This window comes from Lipotes vexillifer, unplaced genomic scaffold (genome assembly GCF_000442215.2).
Source record: "Lipotes vexillifer unplaced genomic scaffold, Lipotes_vexillifer_v1.1 scaffold1017, whole genome shotgun sequence".
Taxonomy (NCBI): domain Eukaryota; kingdom Metazoa; phylum Chordata; class Mammalia; order Artiodactyla; family Lipotidae; genus Lipotes; species Lipotes vexillifer.
The window spans coordinates 615,679-640,106 of record NW_006772141.1 but is presented as its reverse complement, the minus strand read 5'-3'; the positions used below and the strand labels follow the sequence as shown (position 1 = coordinate 640,106).

Genomic DNA, 24,428 nt, shown 5'->3' with positions numbered 1-24,428 from the left:
GCAAGAAGAGCGTCGGCGACAAAAGCAGACGAAAGTCCTAAAGAAGGAGCTGCGCCATTTACTCTCCCAACCGTTGTTTAAAGATGACCTGAAAACCAGGTATCCCACTCAGTCTGGCAAGCTGCCCGAGCCCATGTCCGCCCCAAGAAACGGTGAGTCCGCGCTGAGCTGCCTCTCCAAACAGAAGAAGAGGAAAAAGCAGCAGCCGGAAGAGCCACAGCCAAGTACAAGTGCAGGCTGACCGCCCCCCAGGTCAGAGTCTGCTGGTGACCGCACGTCGTGTCTGTGTTCTCTGGTTGTACGGAAAACCTTCGTACCTTTGACTTCACGCCACTGTCAGCCCCAGTTAGAAAAATCTCCCTCTTGCACACACCACCTCCCATAGCAGGAGAGACCTCATGTAGATCTGCGTTGTTTCACAGTAAGAATTCTATGTAGCAGCTTATATATTTCTGCATTCCAGTGTTTACAGGCTTCTTGTATGGTTAACTTGATTTCCTCAATTAAAAACAATGGTCAGAACCAGCGCATTTTCTTGAGTGTTTAGCCAGGATGTGGGGACACAGTCATAGTCCTCTGGCTGCAGGATGCACGCGGGCTGCGTCTCACTCCGCTGCACGGTGTGGATAGAGCAAGAGGCTCGTGAGCTTCGCAGATCACTGTGAAGTCATTTCTGCCTGGGTGCCCAACGTGTGTTCCCGTTTTTCTCCACAGAAGAATCCTAACAGCTCCTTAGCTCTACCTCACAGCTGCTGTCTTGTCTCAGCCTCGCTGGGAGGTGGGCAGGGTAGAGATTGCCAGCTTCCAAGAGAACACAGCTTCCGTGACATCACAGAGCCACATGTGGGGAAGCCAGGAGCAGTCTGCTGAATGTGGCTGTGAGGCACCTGGGATCTGGCCCTGGCCAGTCTCTCCAGCTTCGTCTCTCTGCGTCTTTCCTCTGTGTGACAGAACTGGTTGCTGCCTGCGGTCTCACGCCCCCATTCTTTTGCCCTGAGCCTTTGTCCAAGCTTTTCCTTGGCCTGTTTGCCTCTTCCTGCCCCTGAGCACTGCTGGCCCCTGAGACCCAGGAGGTGATGTGTTCCTCTCGTGAGCTCCCACAGTACCCAGGCTCACCCTCTTCACAGCACTTGCCACACTGGTCTCCGGCACCTCGCTGAACTCCCTGTGGGCAGAAGCTGCTTATTGCTTCTTGCAGCCCTTGCACTTAGATCAGGGCCTGGTGTAAATATGTGCTGAGGGAACCCGAGACCTCCCGGCGCCACCGCAGCTTCCTCTGGGTCAGCCTGGGTGAGTAGCCACAGTCATGGGAGAAGCACTGATTTCTGCACAGCTAAGTCTGGGCTTCTAAACACGTTCCCTTGGCCTCATGGTTGGCAGCTGTGTTCCCTCGGTCCCTGTGGGCAACTGCAACAGGGTAGTTGGCCTAAACTCAGATTCAGGTATCACTGAGTGTTGGTTAGGTACTTTTATCTACTTCGATTGTCATTTGGTTTTCCGTCAAGGCCCTGGGACATAAGTCTTACAGTACCCTTTTTTTGCAGTTGAGAAAGCTCACTGTGAGTGGCTAAGACTTGCTCAGGGTCACACAGCAGTCAAGTGGCAGAACTGGGATAAGAACCTTGGGTTCTTGTAGGCCCAAGGGAAGTTCAGAAAACTGCTTTGGTTTTAAAAGTCAGCAGTGTTGCCAGAGACTGTCTCCCCAGTGTCACCAGTGACTGGGAGAGGAGAATGCAGAAGAAAACAGCCCTAGTCTGTGAAGCTCCTGAGTGACAGCTATCAGGATGGCAGGGGGACTCTCCATTTTCCAAATGATACAGTGGAAGTATAAGCAGGCTCAAGGTCCCTTAGCAGCACCTGAGCCATGAGACACTTGTCACAGGCCAAACAGAGCCAGTAATGTCCTGTGACAGCCTGTCCTTGCCCTCTAACAGCAGATTCTTTTTTGTGGGGTAACATGTTAAAGAGCTAGGTTTTAAAAGATAGGGCCAGCCTCCCTGACAGTTTTGCTGTCTGACCTGATGAGGTGAAGCTTTGGTGAGGCCTGTGGTTCCTTTGGCACCTCCAGCCCAGCCCAAGGACAGAATTTCCTGAGTGTCTGGACCTTTCACTAAACAAGGACACTCCTACCCGTGCTAGTCCACTCACACGTACAAGCCCCATGGGATAGTAGTGTTGATTTTTGGTGCATGCCAGGTACCAACTATTAAGAAGCCAGGACGAACAGCTGTTATGGAAACCATTTTAATGCTAGGAAAATGTTTTTATCCATTGCCAGAAGGAAGCTGTGGGCCTGGCCTACATCCCACGGGACAAGGGGCCCCTGGGGAACCATTTACTGAGCCACAGCCCCTGCCCCTATTTCCGCTCAGCACGGGAATGCGTTTGGTCCTTAGACTTCTTCCCTGGTTTGGGAAACCACAGTGCCACTGCCAAGGTGGCGTGTTTTCCCATCTTTCAGTGTTCTGCCGCAGCCCGCTGGGAAGGGTCCGTGGGGGGAAGCATCCCACTTGTAGGGCGCTCACTAGGCGTCAGGCCTTGCGATTGTTTTCACATGTCATCTTGTTCCACTTGAACCGATAATTCTGTGATGTGTTGTCTCCATTTCACTAATGTGGGAACTGGAACTTGGAGGTGAAGGGACTTGGCCAAGGTCATATAACTAGTTAGTGGCAAAGCTGAAGATTTGAACCCAGGCAGTCTGGCTCCAGAGCCACTTTGTGCTTAAAGTAGGAACCAAAAGCAAGGACAGTTTTTTTTGTTGCTAAATATTCACACTGGTTTGTAAAGTTCCCTTTGGAAGGAAGGTAACACATGTGCAGTTGTAAAGACAAACTCTGAAAGCAACCTTCCTTCCAGCTTTTGGTCTGCAAAGAGAAGGCTTTGTGGGGTGGGTGAAGAATTACCCAGGAAGTGTGACTGCTGGCATGACTGGCTGCTGTACATAAGCACGGCAGTGTCCACGGACGACTGGATTTTACATTTGTTACTTAAAGCTTCTCTGAATTCTGCCACTCCTTTCCTCCATAGTGCTTTCCCTTCAGAGGCAAGATCTGAGGGCAGATGTGAAGGGAAGAGAGCAGTGGTTTGGATTTGGCCAGTGGTTTTATGAAAAATGGGAGAGCAGAGAGGAAGGTCATGAAAACAGCCTGCCTCTCTTGGGCATTCTGATTCTAAACTGATAGGATCTCTCCTGGGAAAGAGGGTCCCACATGAGCACTGGCAGGCTCTCCGGCCTGGAAACATAGCACAGACACACCTCAGGGGGAATTCCTCCAGCCTGTTTGCCAAAGAGAAAGCTTTGCTTTTGTGAATGCTATACAAGCTACAAATGCAGTTAAGTGGCAGCCAGTGCTGATTATACTGTGCTTGAGAGCCCAGCTGGAAGCCCAGGACCCATCTCACAACTGCTCAGAGCAGCCAAGATTCAGCTCAGTGTCCTTCAGTTTGGAAACAGGGATCGTGATACCCACAAATCATGTAACATGTTACCCCACTCTTACAGTATACTTGTCACAGCACTCCTATCCAGAGCAAGGTGGGACCACTGAACCAATTCAGAGATCAGGGTCAGCTTTACATTCCTGTGAAAAAGTGACGGTCACTTTTTAGCTTGAGCCCTTGGGGTCCAAGTTCCAGCCAAGGGCAGTATGGGAACCTGGGTCCCTGCCTGGCATTAAAAGCACCCTGACATCAGTTTTCACAAAGGCAGAAGACTGATACCAATCTGACATTTGTATACAAGGGTTGGGAGCAGTCTGTCACCCAGTCCTCCTGGTGCACAGTTTGCCTGTCGGCAGACACCACAGCCTGTCACTGCAGCACCAACAGATTCTAATAAACCCCTGCAGAATGGAACCTGTGAGGTCTTCGATTAAGGAAGGCAGTTCCACACCCTTGCATTCTCCATTTCTTCCCAGAGAGGAAGAGAGCTTGCTGGCAGCGCCCCAGCCCAGCCAGGGCTCCTCGAGATCCTGAGGCAGCAAGGTGAGGAGGTTATTAAGGGGCATATGTCCAGGTGGGTGAACAGGGAGACCGGCAGGCGCCAGGGCTCTTAGCTACCAGGCAGTTTCCCCAGAGGTGATCTCCCCGCTGCCAGTCTCCTTGGCTTATCTCTGTTCTGTCCCACTAACCTCTAGCCAGCCCATAAGCCAAATGGAAGCGGGGGAAGGGGAAAGGAAGCCAAAGACAGCCTCAGAAAACCTTGTCTGTTCTGCTCAGCTGGAGTCTACGGCTGCATGTGCTGATCGATGTCTCCACCTGGCTGAGGATCCATATTCTACTTCCAGGATGTGTTGGGGATGATGAGACACCTTCTTGGTCCCAGACCTTAGGCTTTCTCCGTGTCTGTCCAGGTGGGGCTGGCGGCAGAAGGCAGGCAGGCAGTCCTGACCCCGAGGGAGGTAGAGGGGGCCCAACAGCTCGGGCTTCACGCTGATAGCTACAGGCCTCTTTCTAGACTTTGGCATAAAAGTATCTTTTTCCTCAAGTTAGGGGTAAGAAAACTGTCATGAATGCTTGGAAGTACACTGAAGCCCTCGCATTCAAATTGGCCTCAATTCACCGTGCGCCAAAGTCCAGTCCAACAGCTGACTGGACTTGAATTTTGATAGAACTGGTGAGTCACTTAAGACAGCTGATCTTGAGCTTTTCTTCTCCTACAGAGAGGCACTGCCCCTGATGAAAATAAACCAGAGGACCCCATTTTTATACAACAATGGAATGTCAACACTGGCAGGAACCTCCTCCAGATGAAGAATTGGGCCCAGAGAGAGGAGGTGTCCTATGCAAGGTCTCAGAACTGGGGTAGAGCCAGGGCATATGGCTTCCTAGCCCAGAGTTAGTTAGAAAACATTTGATCCTCCATGAAGATAAATATTAAAAATATCGCCAAGTTTCCACCAGTCCGTAGTGAGTAGGCCTTATTCCCAGTGACTTTGCCCAGAAGCCTGCACATTTTCTATCTATAGTCTAAATCGCTTAAAAAAATTGAAAAGCTGTAATGTTCCATTCAGAATGCAGTCCCGTAGGGCTTCCCTGGTGGCGCAGTGGTTGAGAGTCCGCCTGCCGATGCAGGGGACACGGGTTCGTGCCCCGGTCCGGGAGGATCCCGCATGCCTCGGAGCGGCTGGGCGCGTGAGCCATGGTCGCTGGGCCTGCACGTCCGGAGCCTGCGCTCCGAGTCGGGAGAGGCCACAGCAGTGAGAGGCCCGCGTACCGCAAAAAAAAAAAAAAAAAAAAGAAAAAAAGAATGCAGTCCCGTTAGGTGACAGGCTCCACTGCATGGCCTAAAATTAATCAACGTTTATCGGCTGTATAAAGGATGTTGTAGTGGGAAGTTTTATAGAGCAGGTAAACGGAAGGGATGGCAGCCTCGGGGAACACGTGGTGGTTCAGGGCCGTGTCCATTTCATCCACATACTCCACCTGCAGGGCAATGTTCAGTGCCTGGGACAGGGCCGTGATCTGGATGTGGTCACACTCCATGGCCATGGGCTCCACTTCCTGCAAAGGTCACAGTGAAAAAACAACCCAGTTGAGGATGGAGGCCTGGCAGAGGACAAGTGAGAGGTCCAACCCTGGCTTTCACGGTCCTAGGTCAAAACCTCTGCGCTGGGAAGTAATCTCCACAACAACCTGTGAGGCAGATGTTGACATCTGCATTTTCCAGAGGAGGAAACGCAGGCTCACTGAGGAGGTAACAGATAGAAATTGCCACAATTGCAAGGCTTGAATCTAGATCTTTTTGATTCTGGACCCCCTAGTTGTGAGAAGAGGACACTACTTTGAACAATCTGGAAAGGGGGGGCAGGAGTTTTTCAGCTTGGGCTTCCTAATGCACATAGTCAAAGAATCTCAGCAGAAAGGGACTTTATCATAAAGGGATTTCAAGCTTATGTGCTTACAGAGGGCTAGGCGAGCGAGTGGGTGAGTCAGTGGAGAGACAAGCTGCCTACTGAGTCCCAATAACTAGGGCAGCTGCCATTTAGCTCCTGCTGATTACTGCCAGGCAAGAAGAAGGCCTGGGAAGGGCTTCCCTGGTGGCGCAGTGCTTAAGAATCCGCCTGCCAATGCAGGGGACACGGGTTCGATCCCTGGTCCGGGAAGATCCCACATGCCACAGAGCAACTAAGCCCGTGCACCACAACTACTGAGCCTGCACTCTAGAGCCCGTGAGCCGCAACTACTGAGTCCACGTGCCACAACTACTGAAGCCCGTGCACCTAGAGCCTGTGCTCCGCAGCAAGGGAAGCCACGGCAATGAGAAGCCCGCGCATCGCAACAAAGAGTAGCCCCCACTCGCTGCAACTAGAGGAAGCCCACGCGCAGCAACGAAGACCCAATGCAGCCAAAAATAAATAATATAAATAAAAAATAAATTTATAAAAAAAACAAAAACAAAAAGGAATAAGGCCTGGGGAGCTGGATCTTCTGATTTTTCCAGAGAAATCCAGACATTCATATGAAAATTGCCCAATGTTTAAATGTTGGCAGCTCTTTCAGGTAAATACCATACATCATAAACAAAACAGGTCTTGGGCAAATGTGACTCTGGGGTTGCTACTCTGTAATTTTGTGAACACTCTAGTCCAAAGCCCTTATTTCTCAGATGAGAAATCTGAGGCCCAGAGAGGGAAAGTGACTTGCCCAAAGCCACACAGTTTGGGCAGAAGGGGGATGTGTTCTGGCTTGCTAACCTAGTGCTCTTTGAATTGCAAATGTAGACATGACACCCAGGTCCCCTGGTTAGGGAATGCTGGTGCTAAAGTCTCCTAAGGAGAGAGGGATGAGAGTGGAGCCCAGGGCCAGAGGCCGAGTCCCCAAAGCCTGGGCCCCGAGGACCTACATGAGTGCAGAAGTCTTTGATGTCCATCTCCTCATCGATGAAATGTCGGAAGAAGTCTCCGCGGTTCCTGATGAAGGCTGACGTGAGCAGGCGCAGGAACTGCACGATTCGGTCCGAGGCGCTCTGGTCGTTGAACACCCGCAGCAGGCTGGACACGGAGCTGTGCTTCTCCACGAGCTCTACCACGCTGTAAAACTGCAGCCCTTGGGCCCTCAGCCAGGGCACGGGCAAGCCCCGCCCCTCCCTCCACGGGCATTTCCATCGCCAAATCCTCAAGTTGAGGCACCAAAATCGATCAATCAGAGATCCCGCCAAAGCTCAGTAACAGGGTTAGAGATACTCTGTAGTGAGTCCCTTAGCCTGGAGTCACGTCTAAGGAGCAGCGGTTAGTCTCCCTCCTCACTGCCGTGGTTGCAATTCTTATTTACAGATTCAGAACTGACAGTCCTCCAACCCCACCACCTTCACTAGTGGGGTCTGGGGAATGGGGTGGAGAGGGGAGGGGCTGAAGGAGGCTGGGGGAAGTTTCCAGCCCGAGAGCTAGTGCCCCAAAGGAGGTACCTCCTCCCAGAGAGACGGCAGGGCCCTGGGCTCCCAGTTCCCTCGATGTCCCCACAGGCAGGAAGCAACCCTCAGCCCTTCCCCAGCTGGGAGGAGCCAGAGGGGCTCAACCACAGAGCCCTGGGCGGTGAGGGGACTCCGGCCAGTGCCCGCTCCTCTCTGCTCTGCCAGCGAGGGAGGACCTAGCCCCTCAGCTGTCATGCCCAGGTTAACTCACAGCATTAAAGAAGTTTTGGAACTTGTGCTCCTCGAAGCCAGCAGCCAGAAGGTCGTTTGGGGTCTGCAGTACACGCTCTTTGAACCTGGAGGGGAAAGACTGGTACTTACAAGGAACTGCAGGGGGCGCTGCTGTGACGTCAGCTGTCATCCCACTCACCCTCCACCCCCATACACACCTGAGAAGGTGCGTGTCACTTTTCTACTAGGACTTTTTTTCTAGTAGGACTTTTCTACTTTTCAAAGCACTTCCGCGTGGACCACACACTGATTTGTTCCGTACTCCCCTGTACAGTCACGGGAGGTGGGTACTATACCCATTTCACAGATGAGGAAATTGAGGTAATCACCACCCACTCCCAGATACATTGATCCTACCTTTCGAAGGTCTGTTGACTCTGTCCCTCCTTCCTGTCCCCACGGTTCCTGGTGTGTCAACACCATCTCTGGCCTGGGCCACACCCAGCCTTCCCTCACTCCTGGTCCCCTCTCCACAGGGACCTTAGAGTGACCTGCCACAGCCTTCTCCCTCAGGACACAGCTCCTCAGCACAGGTGTCCTGGAAGGGCCCCTGCCGAGCTCAGCAGCCTCATCTCTAGTCAAGTCTCACAGCTTCCCTCACACCCCACAGTCACTACCCATTTGCGTTTTCACCCCTTAGCCTCCACTGTCCCCTTAGCCAGGGATGCTCTTCTCAGAGGTGTGCTAGCGCTGGTTTGTACCTGCTCACAAGAGCTAGTTGTTAAATTTACGCATTTTGCCATCCAGGTGTTAAACAGCCATTATTTAAGAATCAAGTTATGTAAACTTAAATAACTTTAAAACACAAATTATAATCTATGCTCTTGAGGTAATCTTTGTCTATTGTGCGTGGATGGTGGCAATACGATTTGGACTATAGCATGTGTTACGTATCTCTTCCCAACTCCCTGTTCAGTGACCCCATGATGGTAGCTTGGAAAAAAAAGAATCATGACAAGAGTATTTATACTACAGAAATCAACTCACACCACAAATCAGGCCTCCCGGCCAAATAGCCACTAAACTTCTGCCAGCACTGACCATCCCTCAAGACCTGGTCCAGGGACCCCTGCTTTGTTAGTGCTCCCACTGCAGGCCCCCCACTGGCACGGCCCCATCTGGGACCTGTCCTGGTCCCCTTGGGCATGGCGAGGAGCTGCCCCAGGACACAGAGTTCAGCAGCAGAGATGAGATACAGTCCAAGTGATTGGTCCACAGAAGGGGGTGCATCCCCCGCAAGAAGGACCAAGTGGAGAGGCTCTGGGGGACCAGCTGGCACGGGCGTAACCGCAGCCTGTCCCCTGGGAGGGGAGACCAGACTCTAGGGAGGACACGGGAGGGGTTTTCACGAGGGACTAAAGGCACAATGAGAAAGGCCTGGGAGGCTTAGGTGACTTGTGGGACAGGGGAGGTGAGGGGAGGGTGGTGTGTGTGAAGTGGAACCATCTAACCTGGAAGGTGAGGCGCTTCTGCCGAAAGGCAAACCACCAAAGGCTGGGCCGTCCGGCGTATCTGAGCCCGGTTTGGCCAGGGGCAGGTGTGGGAAGGAGTGCTGTGCTGGGAGCCGCAGCCCTGCTGCTAAGTTGCTCTCTGGCTTTGGGCCATAGGCTCCCCTTTCTCATGGTATGGGTGATGGTAACAGGCCTCCACGAGGGGTGCTGGGAGGGCCCCTCTGGCCACTGTTCTGTGAGGCTGTGAATGTGCACAGCTCTGTTCCCAGCTTTGCTGCCTTCACGCCCTTCCCCTCCCTGGCTATGCACTCCTGAGCCCCCGCCGCATCCCCCCACTCATTCCTCACCAACGACTGCTGGCCCCGCCGTGCCAGCCCCGGGGACACAGAGACGGCGACACACAGACCCAGGCAAGCGAGGGACAAACACCCAGGGCAGGACTCCCGCCCCGACGAGGTGAGGGAGGGGAAGGGTGGCGTCAGGACTTGGAGCACAGGCCCTCGCAGCCACACACCAGCTTTAGTGGGACCTTGGGCAAGTCACTTAACCTTTCCAAAGCTCGGTTTACTCATCTGTAAAATGGGGTAACACCCTCCTGGTACTTCCCGCTGGACCCCGCTTGGATGGCTCGCGGGGATTTCGGACTTAACAACATGGAGCTCCTGCTTTTTTAACTCTCAGGCCGAACCCCAGGCACCCATCCTCGACTCCTCTCTCTGCTCACACACCCCACTCCAGCCACGAGTGAATCCTGTTGGCGCCATCCCTGCAGGGCTCTGCGATCGACCTCCACCTGCTCAGGCCACCGTCACCACCCCTCCTCTGGGCCCTCCCGGATCACGTCCCCTGCTGCTCCCTGGCTGCGCGCCGCTGCATTTATCCTGCACGCTGTAGGCCGCACAGCAGGCCCCTTGCTCTCTTGAACCCTCTGTGGCTCCATCTCATGCAGGCCGACATTCAAGGTCCTTAAAAAGGCCCGTGAGGCCCTACCCCACCTGCCCCCCTACCTTTCCAACCTCTACTTAAAACTGCAGCCTCTACCCCTGGACAACCTGGCCTCCTTTCGTGCCTGATTTTTCTTCCCACAACGCTTATCACCATCTGACACATCAAGTACGCTTCGTATCCACCGTCCCTCTTTTCCGGTTAGGATGCCAGCCCCACAGGCAGGGTGTTTTGTCTCTCTCGTTTGCCGCTGCATCCCCAGGGCCCACAACACGGTCTGCGTGTGGCACCCAGTTGGGTGACGGCTGCAGGAGCAAGGGGGCCCCGGACGGAAGGCAGGGTAGAAACCTGCCTCGGCGAAGGAGTTCCCCACGGTTCAACCACGGGGGCTCTGAGACCCGTGGCCACTCTGCACTCCTCCCCAGGGTATGTGGGGAAGGGTGTCTGACGAGGAAGCCCGGGGTCTTCATCCATCCTGTAAGGGCTGTGAGACCACGCTGGGCGTGGTCCGACGCCCAGCGGCACGGGCGGCTGCTCCGGGAGCTTGTGAGAAACGCGGGATCCTCCGGCCTAGACCTACTGAACTGGAATCTGCGTCTGAAGAGGATCCCAGGGGTTTTGCACAAATGATGAAGTGTGAGGAGCCTCGGGCTAAGCCAAAACCCGAGGGTCTAAGGGAGGATCGCTACGGGCAGCAGCTGCGGGACAGAGGGACCTTGGACAGCATCAACTCTGGATCCAGGCTGACCAGGTGGACCCCTGGGTTACTCAAGGTCAGCGAGATCATCCAGAACAACGGGGCAACGCTTCTTTGTGTTCTCCTTGCAGCGAGTCTTCGAGAACGCACCCAACGCGACTTGCCTAAGTGCACTGAGACCGGAGGGCTGAGAGTGCCCGCTAGGTCACTGTCCCTCCCCAGCTGGCCCCTTGGCAGCCCACCCAGCATCCCCTGTGCCCCACTCACTTGAGTATCTCCCTGCTCTTCCCCAGCAGAGATTCCAGGTAGGAGTAGCCCAAGGCCCGGTAGAAGCAATTCCCATCCCCCTTGGTCTTGCGGATCGCAGTGAACCTTTTGCTGAGTTCCTGCGGGGGGCAGAGGAAATGTGGGTGTCTGCACCAACAGCACCCCCGTCGTGTCCCGTCAGGGCCGGGGCCCCTGCCTCCCCCACGTAACACCTGCTCCCTCCTCTCAGACTGGCTGCCGTTCACGGTGTCCCAACTCTCATCCCACAAAAATAAAACTACTCAGAGGGTGTCCTATGTCAGACACTGAGCACGAACGGGGTCGGGGGGTCCCACGGCCCTGCCCTCGGGAGCCTACAGTCTGAGGTGAGATGGACAGTCAGATGCTCATGACAGGAGGACAGGGGAAGCACCGGGGTGCCACGGAGTAGTGGCATCTACATCAGACTTCAGCAGTCCAGGAAGACTTCCTGGAGGAATGGCACTGAGAGGAGGTGCAGCGGCGTGCGTGGTGGGGCAGTGAGGGTGGGCGTTCCTGTGAGGTGGGCCAGGAGGCTGCAGAGTCGGTAGGAAGGGCCTCCCCAGCCTTCACCGAGCAGTCTGGCCAGTCCTTCAAAGGGTTTCTTGGGAGGTGTGGCCTCCCCACGCCACCCACTCCGGCTCTGCTCCTGGCTGTCAGCTTCCCTCTGAAATGGCCCGGAGTCCCCACGGCTGCCTCCCGGGCCTGCCTACCGTCAGGGTTCTGACAGCAGAGCTGGTTTTCAAGGGGTCCTACCAGAGTGGAGCTGACAGGGCCCACCAGAGGCAGGCCGTAGGGAAGGATGCGCTCCTTGAAAACTCCATCTCAGCTCCCGAGGGGGTTCCAGGGGACACGAGAGTCAGTGTGCTGCCCAGCCTTTGCTCCTGCTCTCTCGGCGGGAAGCCGAGAGGTGGAGAGGGGGGCACCAGGGGAGCGCCCAGCCTCCTTCTTGTTCTGTGACTGTCCCTGCATCCTTCCAGCAACCCTACCCCCACTTTTTCATAGCCCGGCTGGAGTGGGCTCTCCCTCCTGAGAGATGCCCTTGCAGGGCGGTTACAAAGACGACTTTTATGAGGTCAGGCTGCCTGGTCTAAATGCCAGCTCCTCCACGCACTAGCAGTAGGGCCGTGCGCTTGCCATTTAATTTCTGTGCCTCGTTTCCCTCAGCTGGAAAATGTGGGTAGTAGACGTTCTGACCTTGCAGTGTTGTACTGAGGTCTCAGGGAGAAAGGAAACACTTAGGAGAGTGCCTAGCTTTTTAAAAACAAAAGTGCTATTTTTTTTTTTCTTTGCAGAGAAAGGATTTCTCATTAAGGCAAATGCCCAACATCACAATATTCTGGGAGCCCTTTAATTTGCCCAAGAAACTGGTCCAAATGCAAAGCCTTTTTTACCTTCAAAGTGGCACCTCTTTCTCTGCTCCCAACTCCAGCCCATTTCATCTAGGCTCCCCTTCTTCTGACCCTCTGCCTTACCTGGATTTTCCTCTGGTAAATCCTGTTTTCAGGATGATCCCGAAGAATTGATAGAGTGTCACATTTTTCTGATATTAGGTTGAAAGATGCTTCACTCTGAAAGACAGAAAAAGGAGTGAAGCTGTGACAATTTTCAAAAGCAGCTGTTGGGCTTTCACGAACAGAAAGCCTCTGAACTGCTGGCTGCAGGACACAGTGAATGTTACCTCCCCCCGACAGAAGCACCTGCGGGTGTGTGACTAGTATCCCAGACGCCATGGTCCCCGGCGGGCAGGGAGCCAGGGTCAGGCCCACCATACAGGGGTATCAACTTGTAACTTCCAAACTGATTCGTTTTATAGAACATAATACCTCAGTGCACAAAAATAAATTCAAAATGGTTTAAAGATTTAAATGTAAGGCCTGAAACCATTAAACTTCTCTAGAAGAAAACATAGGCAGTAGGCTGTTTGACATTGGTCTTAGTAACATTTTTTGGATATGTCTCCTCAGGCAAGGAAAACAAAAGCAGAAACAAACAAATGAGACTACATCAAACTAAAAAGCTTTTGCACAGCAAGGGAAACTTTCAACAAAAGGAAAAGGCCATCTACTGAATGGGAGAAGATATTTGCAAATAATATACCTGAACAAGAGGTTAATATCCAAAATATATAAAGAAGATATACAACTCAACATCAAAAACACAAACAACCCAATTAAAAAACGGGCAGAGGATCTGAATAGACATTTTTCCAAAGAAGACATACAGATGACCAACAGACCCATGAAAAGATTTTCAGCATCACTAATCATCAGGAAAGTGCTTATCAAAACCACAGTGAGGGGCTTCCCTGGTGGCGCAGTGGTTGAGAGTCCACCTGCTGATGCAGGGGACACGGGTTCGTGCCCAGGTCCGGGAAGATCCCACATGCCGCAGAGCGGCTGGGCCCGTGAGCCATGGCCACTGAGCCTGCACGTCCGGAGCCTGTGCTCCGCAATGGGAGAGGCCACAATAGTGAGAGGCCCGCGTACCACAAAAAAAAAAAATAAATAAATAAAACCACAGTGAGGTATCACCTCACATCTGTCAGAATGGCTATTATCAAAAAGACAACAAATAACAAGTATTGGTGAGGGAAAGTGAACACTTGTGCACCATTGGTGGGAATGTAAATTGGTGTAGCCATTATGGAAAACAGTATGGAGATTCCTCAGAAAAATTAAAAATAGAACTACCATATGACCCAGCAATTCCACTTCTGGGTATCTATCCAAAGAAAACAAAAGCACTAATTAGAAAAGATATATGCACCCCTATGTTCCCTGCAGCATTATTTACAATAACCAAGATATGGAAGCAACCCAAGTGCCCATCAACAGATCAATGGATAAAGAAGATGTGGTATACATATGCGAAAGAAGGTGGAAAATTATTCAGCCATAGAAAAAGAATGAAATACTGCCGTTTGCAGCAACCTAGAGATTATCATACTAAGTGAAGTGAAAACAGAGAAAGACAAATATTACATGATATCACTTATATGTGGAATCTAAAAAAACAAATGAACAAATATAGCAGAACAGAAACAGGGTCATAGATGCACAATGTGCAATACGTATTTGTCCCCAAATGCACACACATTCACAGGAAAATGACTGTTTACCTTCTACTGGCAAATCTTACCCCATTTATCTTTAGTATAAAAATATGTCCATCCACTACAATAAGATAAAAAACGTGTAGGACTTCTTGATAAATTCCCTCACACCGATGTTCCTGGAAACTGCTGTTGTCTTTGCTCCAAAACTTGCTGATTTAGTAGTTGTTGCCGTTTCTGTGAAAACTGCACCACTTCTGGACTTCTTAGTAATGACCGTCTTTTCTGATTTAACACTTGTTCTAAAAGAGTAGGTCTTGCAGGTCGATCCCCAAAAGATCCTGTTCTCTGTTTAACAGTGGAGAGTGTATTATCTGCACTTTCCTCAAGTTTGACGTTTCCTGCGCTGCCAGGCTGAGCGGCCCCACCGCAGTTCAGGGCCTGGTGGCTTGTCTTCTTGTACTTATCCTCGGACATCTTGTTGCGGTGCTTCTTGCACATCCACGACTTGCGCTGCTTGGCCACCTGGCTCGGGGTCTGGCTGCAGCCCTTGTAGGTGCAGGTCTTGCTCACGCTGCCCCCGCCGGGCTCCACCGCTGCCGCCCTCTCCCCCAGCGTGGGTCCCCTCGTCCTCCAGATCCTCCAAACTAGGCGTGCTCTTGCCTCCCCCCGGGGGGGTCCGAAGTGTCCAGCAGGTCTGCCTCGTCTTCCCCCGCCTCCCCCTCGCCATCTCCCCCGCCACTTCGCACAGGTACCGAACGGGCAGCCCGGGCGCTGCCCCCCCCAGGGCCGGAGCCTGCCGCAGGGCGCCCTCGGTCGCAGCCTCGTCCTGCCCTCCACGGGGCCGCGTCACCAGCAGGGTGAACTGCGAGGCCGCGGCCGGGCCGGGGACAGGGGCGGGGGCCCCGGGGCGGAGCGCGGCCCTCGGCGACAGCCTGCACCTCTGCGCTGCTGAGACCTGGCGGGGGTCCACGACCCCAACCCTTCAGCACCTGCCAGGCCCAGCTGCACTTAGCAAACCAACGGCCGGGGACCCGCTAGAGGAAAAATCCCCGGCCATCATTTTTGACAGCTGTCACTGGGCAGCCTCTCAGCCTCCTCACTGACTAGACAGTGGCCTCCACCCAATACCGCAGTGCTTGAAAAGGAGCCTCCGGTGTTACAAAACCCTTCCCATCTGGAGAAATGGGTTGGATTTTGATGATGAGATTCTCCAGAGCTCACCACCGGAAGCAGAGAGCTGGCCCACAGAATCATACAATGGGGCGTAAGGGACTTCTAGGCTTACCTGGTCTCCAACCTGGACAGGCTCTAAACTTCTGTGTGACAATGAGCTTCTTTAGTTCTGATTCCTGTACTCGGCATCCAGGCTCTGTGACCGGGAAGCGGCATTTCTGGGGGGCCTGGAAGCTCCCAGCCCTCAAAGGCTCCAAAGTCACGCGGGCCTCCCTTGCCAGCGGGCAGCTGTCAAACCATCTGAGACCTTCCATTCACTTGATTCCCCAGGGCCCCTCACAGGGCCCGAAGCAGAGCAGGGGATGAGATGTTTGTTAAATGAATGAATAAAAGCCATCTCCCCGGTGAAGCCTCCCTGGTTGCCCCACCCCATCTGAATCAGGCTTGGGCCCTCCCTTGAAATCATGCTTTGTTCCTTTTTCTCCCTTTCTGGTGGCCCCAAACATGCCCTCCCGAGATGTGGGACGCCTGGGCATCTTCCCAGACGAAAGCCAAACAGTGAGAAGATGAATGTTGTCCCTAAACACGGGAGGAAAAGTATTTCTAAAAGAGGGAAGAGAGCGTGCAAATGCTTGTGGGTGGGCGAAGGGATTCTAGGTGTTGTTTCCAGAAGCTTCTATTCTGTACCCAACCTTTGTTGCAAAATTAAGTCAGTCTCAGGCTACTTCCTCACTTCTGCTCTGACACCACAGTGGCAGGCTGGCAGAGCAGGGGAGAGCCATCAGGAGGAATCAAATAACCATCCTGGGGCAGATGATACGGGCTGCTTTCCCATCAGCCATTACCCATTTCTTCCCTACAGACAGGATTCCTGTTTTACTCTGGGCAATGTGATGGAAAATGCCTGGGCTAAGTCATGACAACCCTAACCTCCTCCTTACTGATTTTCCTAGCCTCCCTTGCAGCTGTGGGCAGCCAAGTGACCGGAGCTGGCCAACTGGACTCACAAAAAATCTGCTGGGGGCTTTGGGGAAGGCTTTTGGGTTTGGATGTAAAGAACAGAGACAGCACGTCCGCCTCCTCCTTCTTCCTGACTTAATACTGATGCAACGTCTGCATTCCAGTAGCCATCCTGTGACCATGAGGTTGAAAGCCAATGCATGGAGGATGGTTTGATGATCTGCTCCTACCCTAAGCCCAAGATGTATGAAATAATAACGGATGCCATTACTGTACACCAGCTGTGTGGCCAAGCTCTGGGACAGAGGCTTACATATTCCCATTATTTCATTTAATCCCAACTGACAATTACTAAACCCAGTCTACTGACAAGGTTGGGTCCCTTGTGCCAGGAAGAGGTTTGCTGCAGATCTGCCTGACTCTGAAGCCCATGGAAATTCTACCAAGCCAAACTGCTAAGCAGACAGAGCTCAGAGTCCAGGAGCTCTAGAGGGACCAAGGCTGCTAGGCCTCAAAGGAACACTGTGTGCAGGGCAGTCTGGGGCCTTCTCACCTTCAGGCTGGGCCCCTGCAGCTCCCCCTCCATCCATTACAGGCAGAGTGCCCAGCCCCGGACCTCGGTACCTACAGCAGGGTCCCCCAGTCTGAGTGCTGCTCATCACAGGTGGAGTGAGAGATCATTTATAGGTGATGTCTGGACATGGGAGTTAGAAGACACTGGCGACATTGGGAGTGAAAATTAATCTCTTTTCAACTTTCTTCAAACCTTCTAATTGCACCAAGGAGAAAGCAGCCTTCCAGTGTACCTTTAACTCCTTTCCACTTTGCTAGCCTCTTTTGAAGGGTGAGAAGGCCTCTGACTTGGAGCGTAAAATGTTGCATTTTCATTTGCAATCTTTTTAACTTAAAACAAAACTTGTTAACTTTTTAAAAATTTTTTGGCCATGCCTCGCAGCATGCAGGATCTTAGTTCCCCGACCAGGGATCGAACCCACACCCCCTACAGTAGAAAGCAGAGTCTTAACCACTGCACTGCCAGGGAAGTCCAAAACTTATTAACTTATTAATTTCATTGGCATAGTTATAAAAAGTGAACATGTTTTGACCTATTCTAAATCATGGAAGACTTGCATTATTGGCATAATAAATACCAATGGCTGGTGTACAGTTAATTTTGCACTCATACGGTGTGCTCATAAAGCAAATACCCACGGGATCCCATGAGTTTCAGAATTTAAAAATCCACCTCTGCTGACCCGAGGGTAAGGCAGGATGACAAACAGGTACTATTCAGAAACAGCACGTGTCTCCACTCATCAGTGCCCATCTCACGCACTCACCCACCCGCCGTCTCCTTTCATTCCAAAGTCCCATTATTTACCTATCTCACCAACAAAAAGTCTTGTTTTTACCCACAGCAGACTTAAAATTATGGTTTGGGTCTTTTTAAACAATGGATGATTAAAAAGCAGCACAGCTGTATTGAACGCTGCTCACGCTTGGAGTGCCCTCCAAAAAAGATGACAAATGGTGTGGGAGGATGCATAAAATCGGTTCTATTTGATGGGCAGTTTCTGAGAAGGTATCGCTGGGAGAGTGGAAAGGAGTATAAGGAATTAATCTTACATATGTAGAGATAAGTATTTAAGATGTTAGAAAGCCCGCCATCACCCGTCAAAATGAGAATGTTAAAGGTGGGTCAGGAAGGGGAAACGGGCCTCACTCAGGGAAGCCTCCCTAGCTTTTCCACTTGCCATAGTCATATCGACTGGCATTCGAGACAAATTTAATTAGGCTATTTAAAAGTCAACTTAAAAGAAAAATATTAAACAGCAGTTTGGGGTCGGGGAGTGGGGGGCTCTGGGTCGCTGAGAGCCAAGCTCATCGCACTCAGGGTTCAAGAGACCCACTGTGAGCACCGGCCTCTGCAAGGCATTCTGTCACCTTTTCCCCCTTCATCCCTGATCGCTGTTCCCATCCTGCCATCCCCCCACCCTCTATAGGTATTCCCTATAGTACGTCTTTCAATACATATCTGCCTTTTTAAAATTGTGCTAAAACATACATAACACAAAATATACCATCATAACCATTTTTAAGCATGCAGTTCCGTGGCATTAAGTACATTCACATCGTTGTGCAACCACTACCGTCCTTTCCAGAACTTTTTCATCATCCCCAGCTGAAACTCTACCCATGAAACCCTAACTCCCCATTCCCTACCCCTCATCTCCACACGGCCCGGCCCCTGGCAACCACCACTCTGCTTTCTGTCCCCATGAATGTGCCTATCCTAGGGACCTCATGTAAGTGGAATGTATGCCTTTTTTAAAATACAGAGTTGTTTTATGTATGCACGTGTTTTAAATATGCATACAAATTATTCTATAGATATCGTGGCTTTTTTTTCCTTCACTCAATACTATTTAAGATCCACCCCTCCTGACAAATGGCTCCCAGGTTGGTTGCCCTGCCCTGTGATGGAGCTGTGAGTTAGCTCCAGCGCCCCCTCGTGGCCCCAAGTGTGTTTACTGGTGCCACTGGGAGGGGTGAGTGGAGTGGGTTTCTGCTTTGGCGCCTTTAAGTCCCTGCCTGGCAGCCCAGAGTGACCCAAGTCAGCCCGGGTGGTCCCCGCCCCCCTCCCCATCGGCACGACCCTGGTCACACCCCTGGAAGAACAGCCTCAGTATACTGGCCCATAAATCAGGTACAATACTCTGGGTTTGACCTTGGCTGACTCTAATTGGTGGTTTGTTTTTTTAAATCATGGCCCCAAATTTCCAGGATGTTATGGAAAAAGGACAGGCCTCGCCTGACAACGTCCTGTCAGATCTAATCAGGTTACCTAATCCTAAAGGATTTTAGCCTTAAACTGCTGGTTTACAAATAGATGCTAATTAACTAAGTCAGGCAGAGAGCGCCTCTGCTTGGAAACAGCTTTGAGCTATTGAGTGGAGGAAGATATTTCAAAGTGAGAGAGGAATGTTTCTCCGATCACTGGCTCCTTCCCAGTAACCCTGGGAACTAGCTTGAGGCACTGGAACGGGGCGGGGGTGGGGGTGGGGGGGCTTGGTGTTCAGACCAGATCTGAGTCCTCGTGGGGGTCCTCTTTCCTCCTTACAGCCTTGGAGACCACAGAGCCAGCACGTAACCACCTACAATAGTGCTGCTGACCCCGCACTCGATCCCCATCTCTCATCCATATACCCCGCCCCCTCCCGCCATCCATATACCTCAATCCATGGATCCTGCCCCACTGGTGTGGCATCTGAAGCCCTGAAAGCTTCCGGTAAGGAAGTGACCAAGCAGAGCCAGAGTGAGGTCCCACTGCCAGGGCGATGCAGGAGCTCCCATCCCACAAGCTGCTGCGCCCCCTGCCCACGGGAACCCCACGTGCCCAGCACTGTGAGAGCATCTCCAGGGACCCCCAGCAGACAGTGGGGTGGCAGGGAGCTGCAGGGTGGGGAGGGCCACGCTGCAAGGACTGGGCCCTGGCAGCTTAGTCCTGCAGGCCGTAAAGGTCTGACCCATGACATGACCTGTGACCCAAACCAAACCCCTGCCCCTCCTGTGTTCTCCGTAGGCCCCTCTTGGAACAGATACAGTTCACTTCAGAGTTTGAATCCAGCTTCTCTGAGCTTTCACGAGAGGCGAAACAACAGGAGAATGAAGCTCCACAAGGACAGGGTCCTTTGTCACTTTTATCACAGTACTCCAAGTGCCTGGAACAACAGCGGGCCCCCAGAAGGCACTAAGTAACCACTTGTTGAATGACTTAAGTTACCTTTGCTGGGAGGTCACTGTATGCCAGGCGCTGGGGATAATCTCACTTAGGCCTCGCAGTAGCTCTGTTTTACGAATGGAAACTGAAGCCCAGAAAAGTCAAGCTCTTTGCCCGAGGTCACACAGGGAGGCAATCCAGGGAGAAGCTTCGATGCTGGTCACCCAGCACATCAAAGGTATTCAACAGACCCGGGTGCCTTTCTGCCCCAACTCTCCACAAAGAGAACCCACCTGGCCCTCGTGGGCCCTATCATCACTTCCTGATGGCTCCTTAGCAGCCCGGCCTTGGGCTCATGCCTCTGCCTACAAACACCCCATAACGTACCCTTGGGTGCCTCTGTGTGCACCCCCAGCCAAGGCTCTGAGGTGCTGGTGGGCCTCTCCTGGGCCCACCCTGGGCCCCGGTGGGCAAGGCCGGCCGTTAGCCTGCCAAACCTCCCTCTGAGGCTGCTCTGCTGGTGTGCTGACCCCGGACCATGAGTCAGCCTCGTGAACCAGGCCCAGCCCCGAGAAGCCACAACTCACCGCGTGGCCTGACCTCAAGCTACCAACTCCTCCATGGCAGAGGCCAGAGCCTGCAGGCTCACCACCAGAGGGCCAGGACCTAGAACTCAGCCAACCACCTCCCCTCAGAAGGTCCCTGTCACTTATAGAGGCTCCCCGTGGCTCAAAACCTGGCCTTGCCTGCTTGGGGCTGGGGTCTCCACAGGGGGCTGTTTGCAGGGGCCGGAAGGAAATGGCTTCTTAAATGTCTACTTCAGGGTATGATGTATAATATACCAACAAACGGGATAATCAAACATTTTTATTGATGAGTGATCAAAAACACTGGGAGGCCCAAGATTCAGGGGAGACCTAGTGTCCTGAATTGCTTCCTATTGCTGCTGTACAAACAGCAACTAGTACAAACTCAGTGATTTAAAACAAGGTTTATTATCTTACATTTCTGGAGGCTCACGGGGAGAAGCCACTCCCTTACCTTTTTCGGTTTCTAGAAGCTGCCTGCATTTCTTCATGATCCCTCCCTCCCACTGGCACGTCTCCTCACTCCCAGCCTCATGCCTCTTCCTTATAAGGACCCTTGTGATTACATCATTGGGCCCACCTGGGTACCCCAGGGTACTCTGCCCATTTCAGGACCCTTAATTCATCACAACTGCAAAGCCCCTGTTGCCACGTGAGGTACCCTAGTCACAGGTTCTGGGGATTAGGATGTGGGTGTCTTCGGGGCGCTGTTACTCAGCCTACCACCCACATTCCCCCATCTCTGCAGTTCAGTTCAGGAAATAGAGAAGACTCTGCACCTGGACCCCTACCCGCCTTGGGTCACAGTTATTGACTGGCCTTGCAGAGACCCCGAATTCAGATGCTGGCCCTCTCTCATTTGACCCTGGACTCATAGCATCCTCCTAACGGACCCTCAGATCTCCCACCCTGACTTCTCCCTAGAGCTCCGGCCTCAAACACCACCAGCCACCGGGACGTCTGACCAAGATCCCAGAATTACCGTGCCCCGAACTGCTTTCTCTCTCCACCCCCGCATCCCCTCCAGGTGTCACCAGATCCTCAAAAGCCCCTCCATGCAGACAGAGCTCATGCCAAAGAGCGGGGAGGCCTCTTCTACTCCTCCCTTCTTCCGTCAGCTCGGCTCCTGTGTCTGGCCAGGGCTGCCAGCATCTGCCCCCAGGGAGGCTGCACCACGTGTCTGCCCAACTGACCTCCTGGCTTCCACTCCCGCCCCGCATCCCCACCATCCTCCACCGCAGCCAGCACAGGCTCCTACCATGTGAAGCAGATGAGGACATGCCCTTTCCCAGTTCCCTCCAGTGGCTTCCTTCACATGGGAGAAGACTCAACCTCTGGATGACAACCATCCAGGTGCTACCCCATCCGGCCTTGCTCCCCTCACTCCCGTGAGCTCCAGTCACGGTGACCCTCCTTGTGTTCCCCCAAGACACCTCAAGGCCTTTGCACGTGCTGTTACTCTGCATGGAATGACTCTGCCTCTTTACATGACTCAGATGACGGCAGCTCCTTCCCTGACCACCCTGTGAAAGTTGCCCCTTCCCCACCCCTACTGCCTTGACTTTTTATGCTTTTATGTTTTATGTTTTATGTCTTTAGAGCTCTCTGACATGTAGGTTCACTCGTTTACTTGCGTGCTGTCTGTCACCCTCCACGAGAATGTCAACTCCATGAGGACAGGGACTTTGCCTGCCTGTCATGACCAGATTCCCCAGTGCCTGCCACACAATGATGCCCCCAAAATGCATAACAAGCAGATGAGTCAACAGATGTATGCACTGGTCTCCGACTCCAGCCTGGCCACTTCCAACCCTCTGTCCACTCCATTGCCAGATGGCATCCAAATCAACCGTCTCTTATTTGTCAAAAATATGTTATGGTCCTCCCCGCTCCCCAGCCACACCTGCAGAATAAAATCCAAACCCCACAGGGCAGCATGCGAAGCCCTTCATGGCACATTCTGACCCCACCTGCTTTTCTAAACTCATCTCTCCTACCTCCCCCAAGCTCCCTGCATCCATACAGACCGCTCACCTTTCCCAGCATATCCCACTCTTAACCATGTTTACAGGCCTGTAATCACACTGTCCCACCCTGACCGGAATACACTCTTCCCCAAATCCTTCCTGAAAACTCCTATACATCCTTCAATACCCCATTCAAAAGACTCCTTTGTGAAGCCTTCCTCAACACTCCCCACTCCCTCAGAGTGCATGGCTCCCTGCTGTGCTCCCCAAGTCCATGGTCAGGCCTCTTAGGTCATGACTGGTAGCTCAAGAATTGCTTGTGCCCAGCTCTGCCTTGTCCAACAGGCAGTGAGCTCCTAAGAGTGGGCAAGCCCCTTTTCTTTCTCATCAGTGCCCAGCATGAGGCTGGACTAGGGTACCTACTGAGGCTTGTTTGACAAACCAAAGAACAAAGGGCCCTGTGGTTTTGCTATTCACATCTGACCCTCATTCTTCACTGAACGTTAAATGCCCTTTGGGTGAGCATGAGACCCCTCACTACCTACAACCTCTGCCAGTGGTAGCCCCAGGCTTTGTCCTCACCCTGGCCCCTGCGTTCCCAAGGGGTTCTGTGTCTTCTCCCTGGGACCCTTCCTCAAGCTTAGCCCAGTGACTTTGAAATGAACACAGAAATAAAACACCATATTTTCCAAAGACATTCTCCTGTGCCCACTACACACACACTCACCGCCATCCACACCACACAGACTCAGAAAACCACCAACGGGCCCAGCACGGTACCTGCCAAACAGTAGGTGCTCAATAAGTGCTGGGTGAACAGAAGAGAACACACCTTGCACTGCCTCTGTCGCCCCCACCCTCCCAGGATTCCCCGGCAGACGTCCTATTTGGTGAGTTGACAACTTCATCCCTCTCCAAGGCAGCCACGCCACCCCTCACAGGCTGAGGGCTGATGCTCTGACTCCATCTGCCCTCTAACCTCCGGTCTTGTGAGTCCAGGGCAGACGTGAGGATGGAGTCAGAGGCCTCACCGTGCAGCACGAAGGCCAGGAGTTCAGGTCCCAGCCCTCACCACCCCTGCCATGCTCTCAGCTGCCCAGTGGTGGCTGGAAGCCCTGCCAGCCTCGGCTCCAGGGTGGCTAGACCCATTATTACCCCAGCTCTGGCCACTCCCTGGCAGGCCGTGCAGAAACACCTGGGTCCCCTTCCAGGAGCAGCAGAGCCAGGTAAACCCTTAGGTACTGGGTAGAAGCAGGAAGCTGGTGCTTCCAGATGCCCCAGAAGCCCTCAGCCACACCCAGCAGCAGGCTGGTTTGTCTAGGACAGGCCAGCGCAGATGACCTGGCTGCCCACACCACAGTCAGAACGTGTCAGACCGTGACCAGTTTCTGACCTGTGCCCCAAGCCAGCGGCAGCCTGCAGTGGTGACCCATTCCTCTGCCCAGACATGGGAGGGAGGAGGCAGAGCACGAAAAACCAGGCACCCGTGCACGCGCACTTCCAGGACCCTGTTTTCACAGGGAAAGCTGTGCCCAATTATCTGAGCCAACTGATCCACTCGCATCACCTCACGTGGTCCTCACAGCAGCCCAGTATACAGACGTGAAAAATAGTGCCGGGGATGGGAAGCGAACAACCAAAGCCTCTTGGCCTTCCAAGGGATGGAGGTGAGATTTGAACTCAGGGCTGTGTGACCACAAGCCAGGCCACCAGTCCTTATACTCCACAAGCTCCCTGGAGCAGGGGGGCTCAGAGTTGAAGAGTTTTGGGCACTCATCACACCCAGTCCTCTGCAGAGCGCCTGTCCCGTGCCTCCCCTTGCCCCCAAGATGGACTGATGTAGTAATACAAAGAGCACTGGACTGGGAGTCCAGAGGCTTGGGTTCAGGTCCAAGTCTACCACCATCAGTCCCGGCCCCCTCCCTGTCTGGGCCTCAGT

The 24,428-nt window shown here is 53.0% G+C and overlaps 2 protein-coding genes and 1 pseudogene across 2 annotated transcripts in view; 1 reads left to right on the top strand and 2 right to left on the bottom strand.

The window, feature by feature from the left end:
- The window catches only part of DDX24 (DEAD-box helicase 24), an 18,335-nt gene extending 18,094 nt beyond the window's left edge, over positions 1–241 (top strand). The window contains 1 exon segment of the mRNA XM_007447311.1: positions 9–241. Within this exon segment, the coding sequence (XP_007447373.1) occupies positions 9–241 (233 nt within the window).
- A 5,057-nt stretch (positions 242–5,298) lies between these two features.
- Positions 5,299–12,756, bottom strand: OTUB2 (OTU deubiquitinase, ubiquitin aldehyde binding 2). The gene is made up of 5 exons (XM_007447335.1): positions 12,499–12,756; positions 11,006–11,124; positions 7,626–7,710; positions 6,848–7,042; positions 5,299–5,505 (listed from the first exon to the last, which is right to left on the bottom strand). Exons 1-5 carry the CDS (start codon positions 12,754–12,756, stop codon positions 5,299–5,301), a joined length of 864 nt encoding a protein of 287 aa, XP_007447397.1.
- Positions 12,757–14,243: 1,487 nt separating this feature from the next.
- On the bottom strand, positions 14,244–23,222 carry LOC103088770 (regulatory factor X-associated protein pseudogene; annotated as a pseudogene).
- Between the last annotated feature and the right edge of the window lie 1,206 nt (positions 23,223–24,428).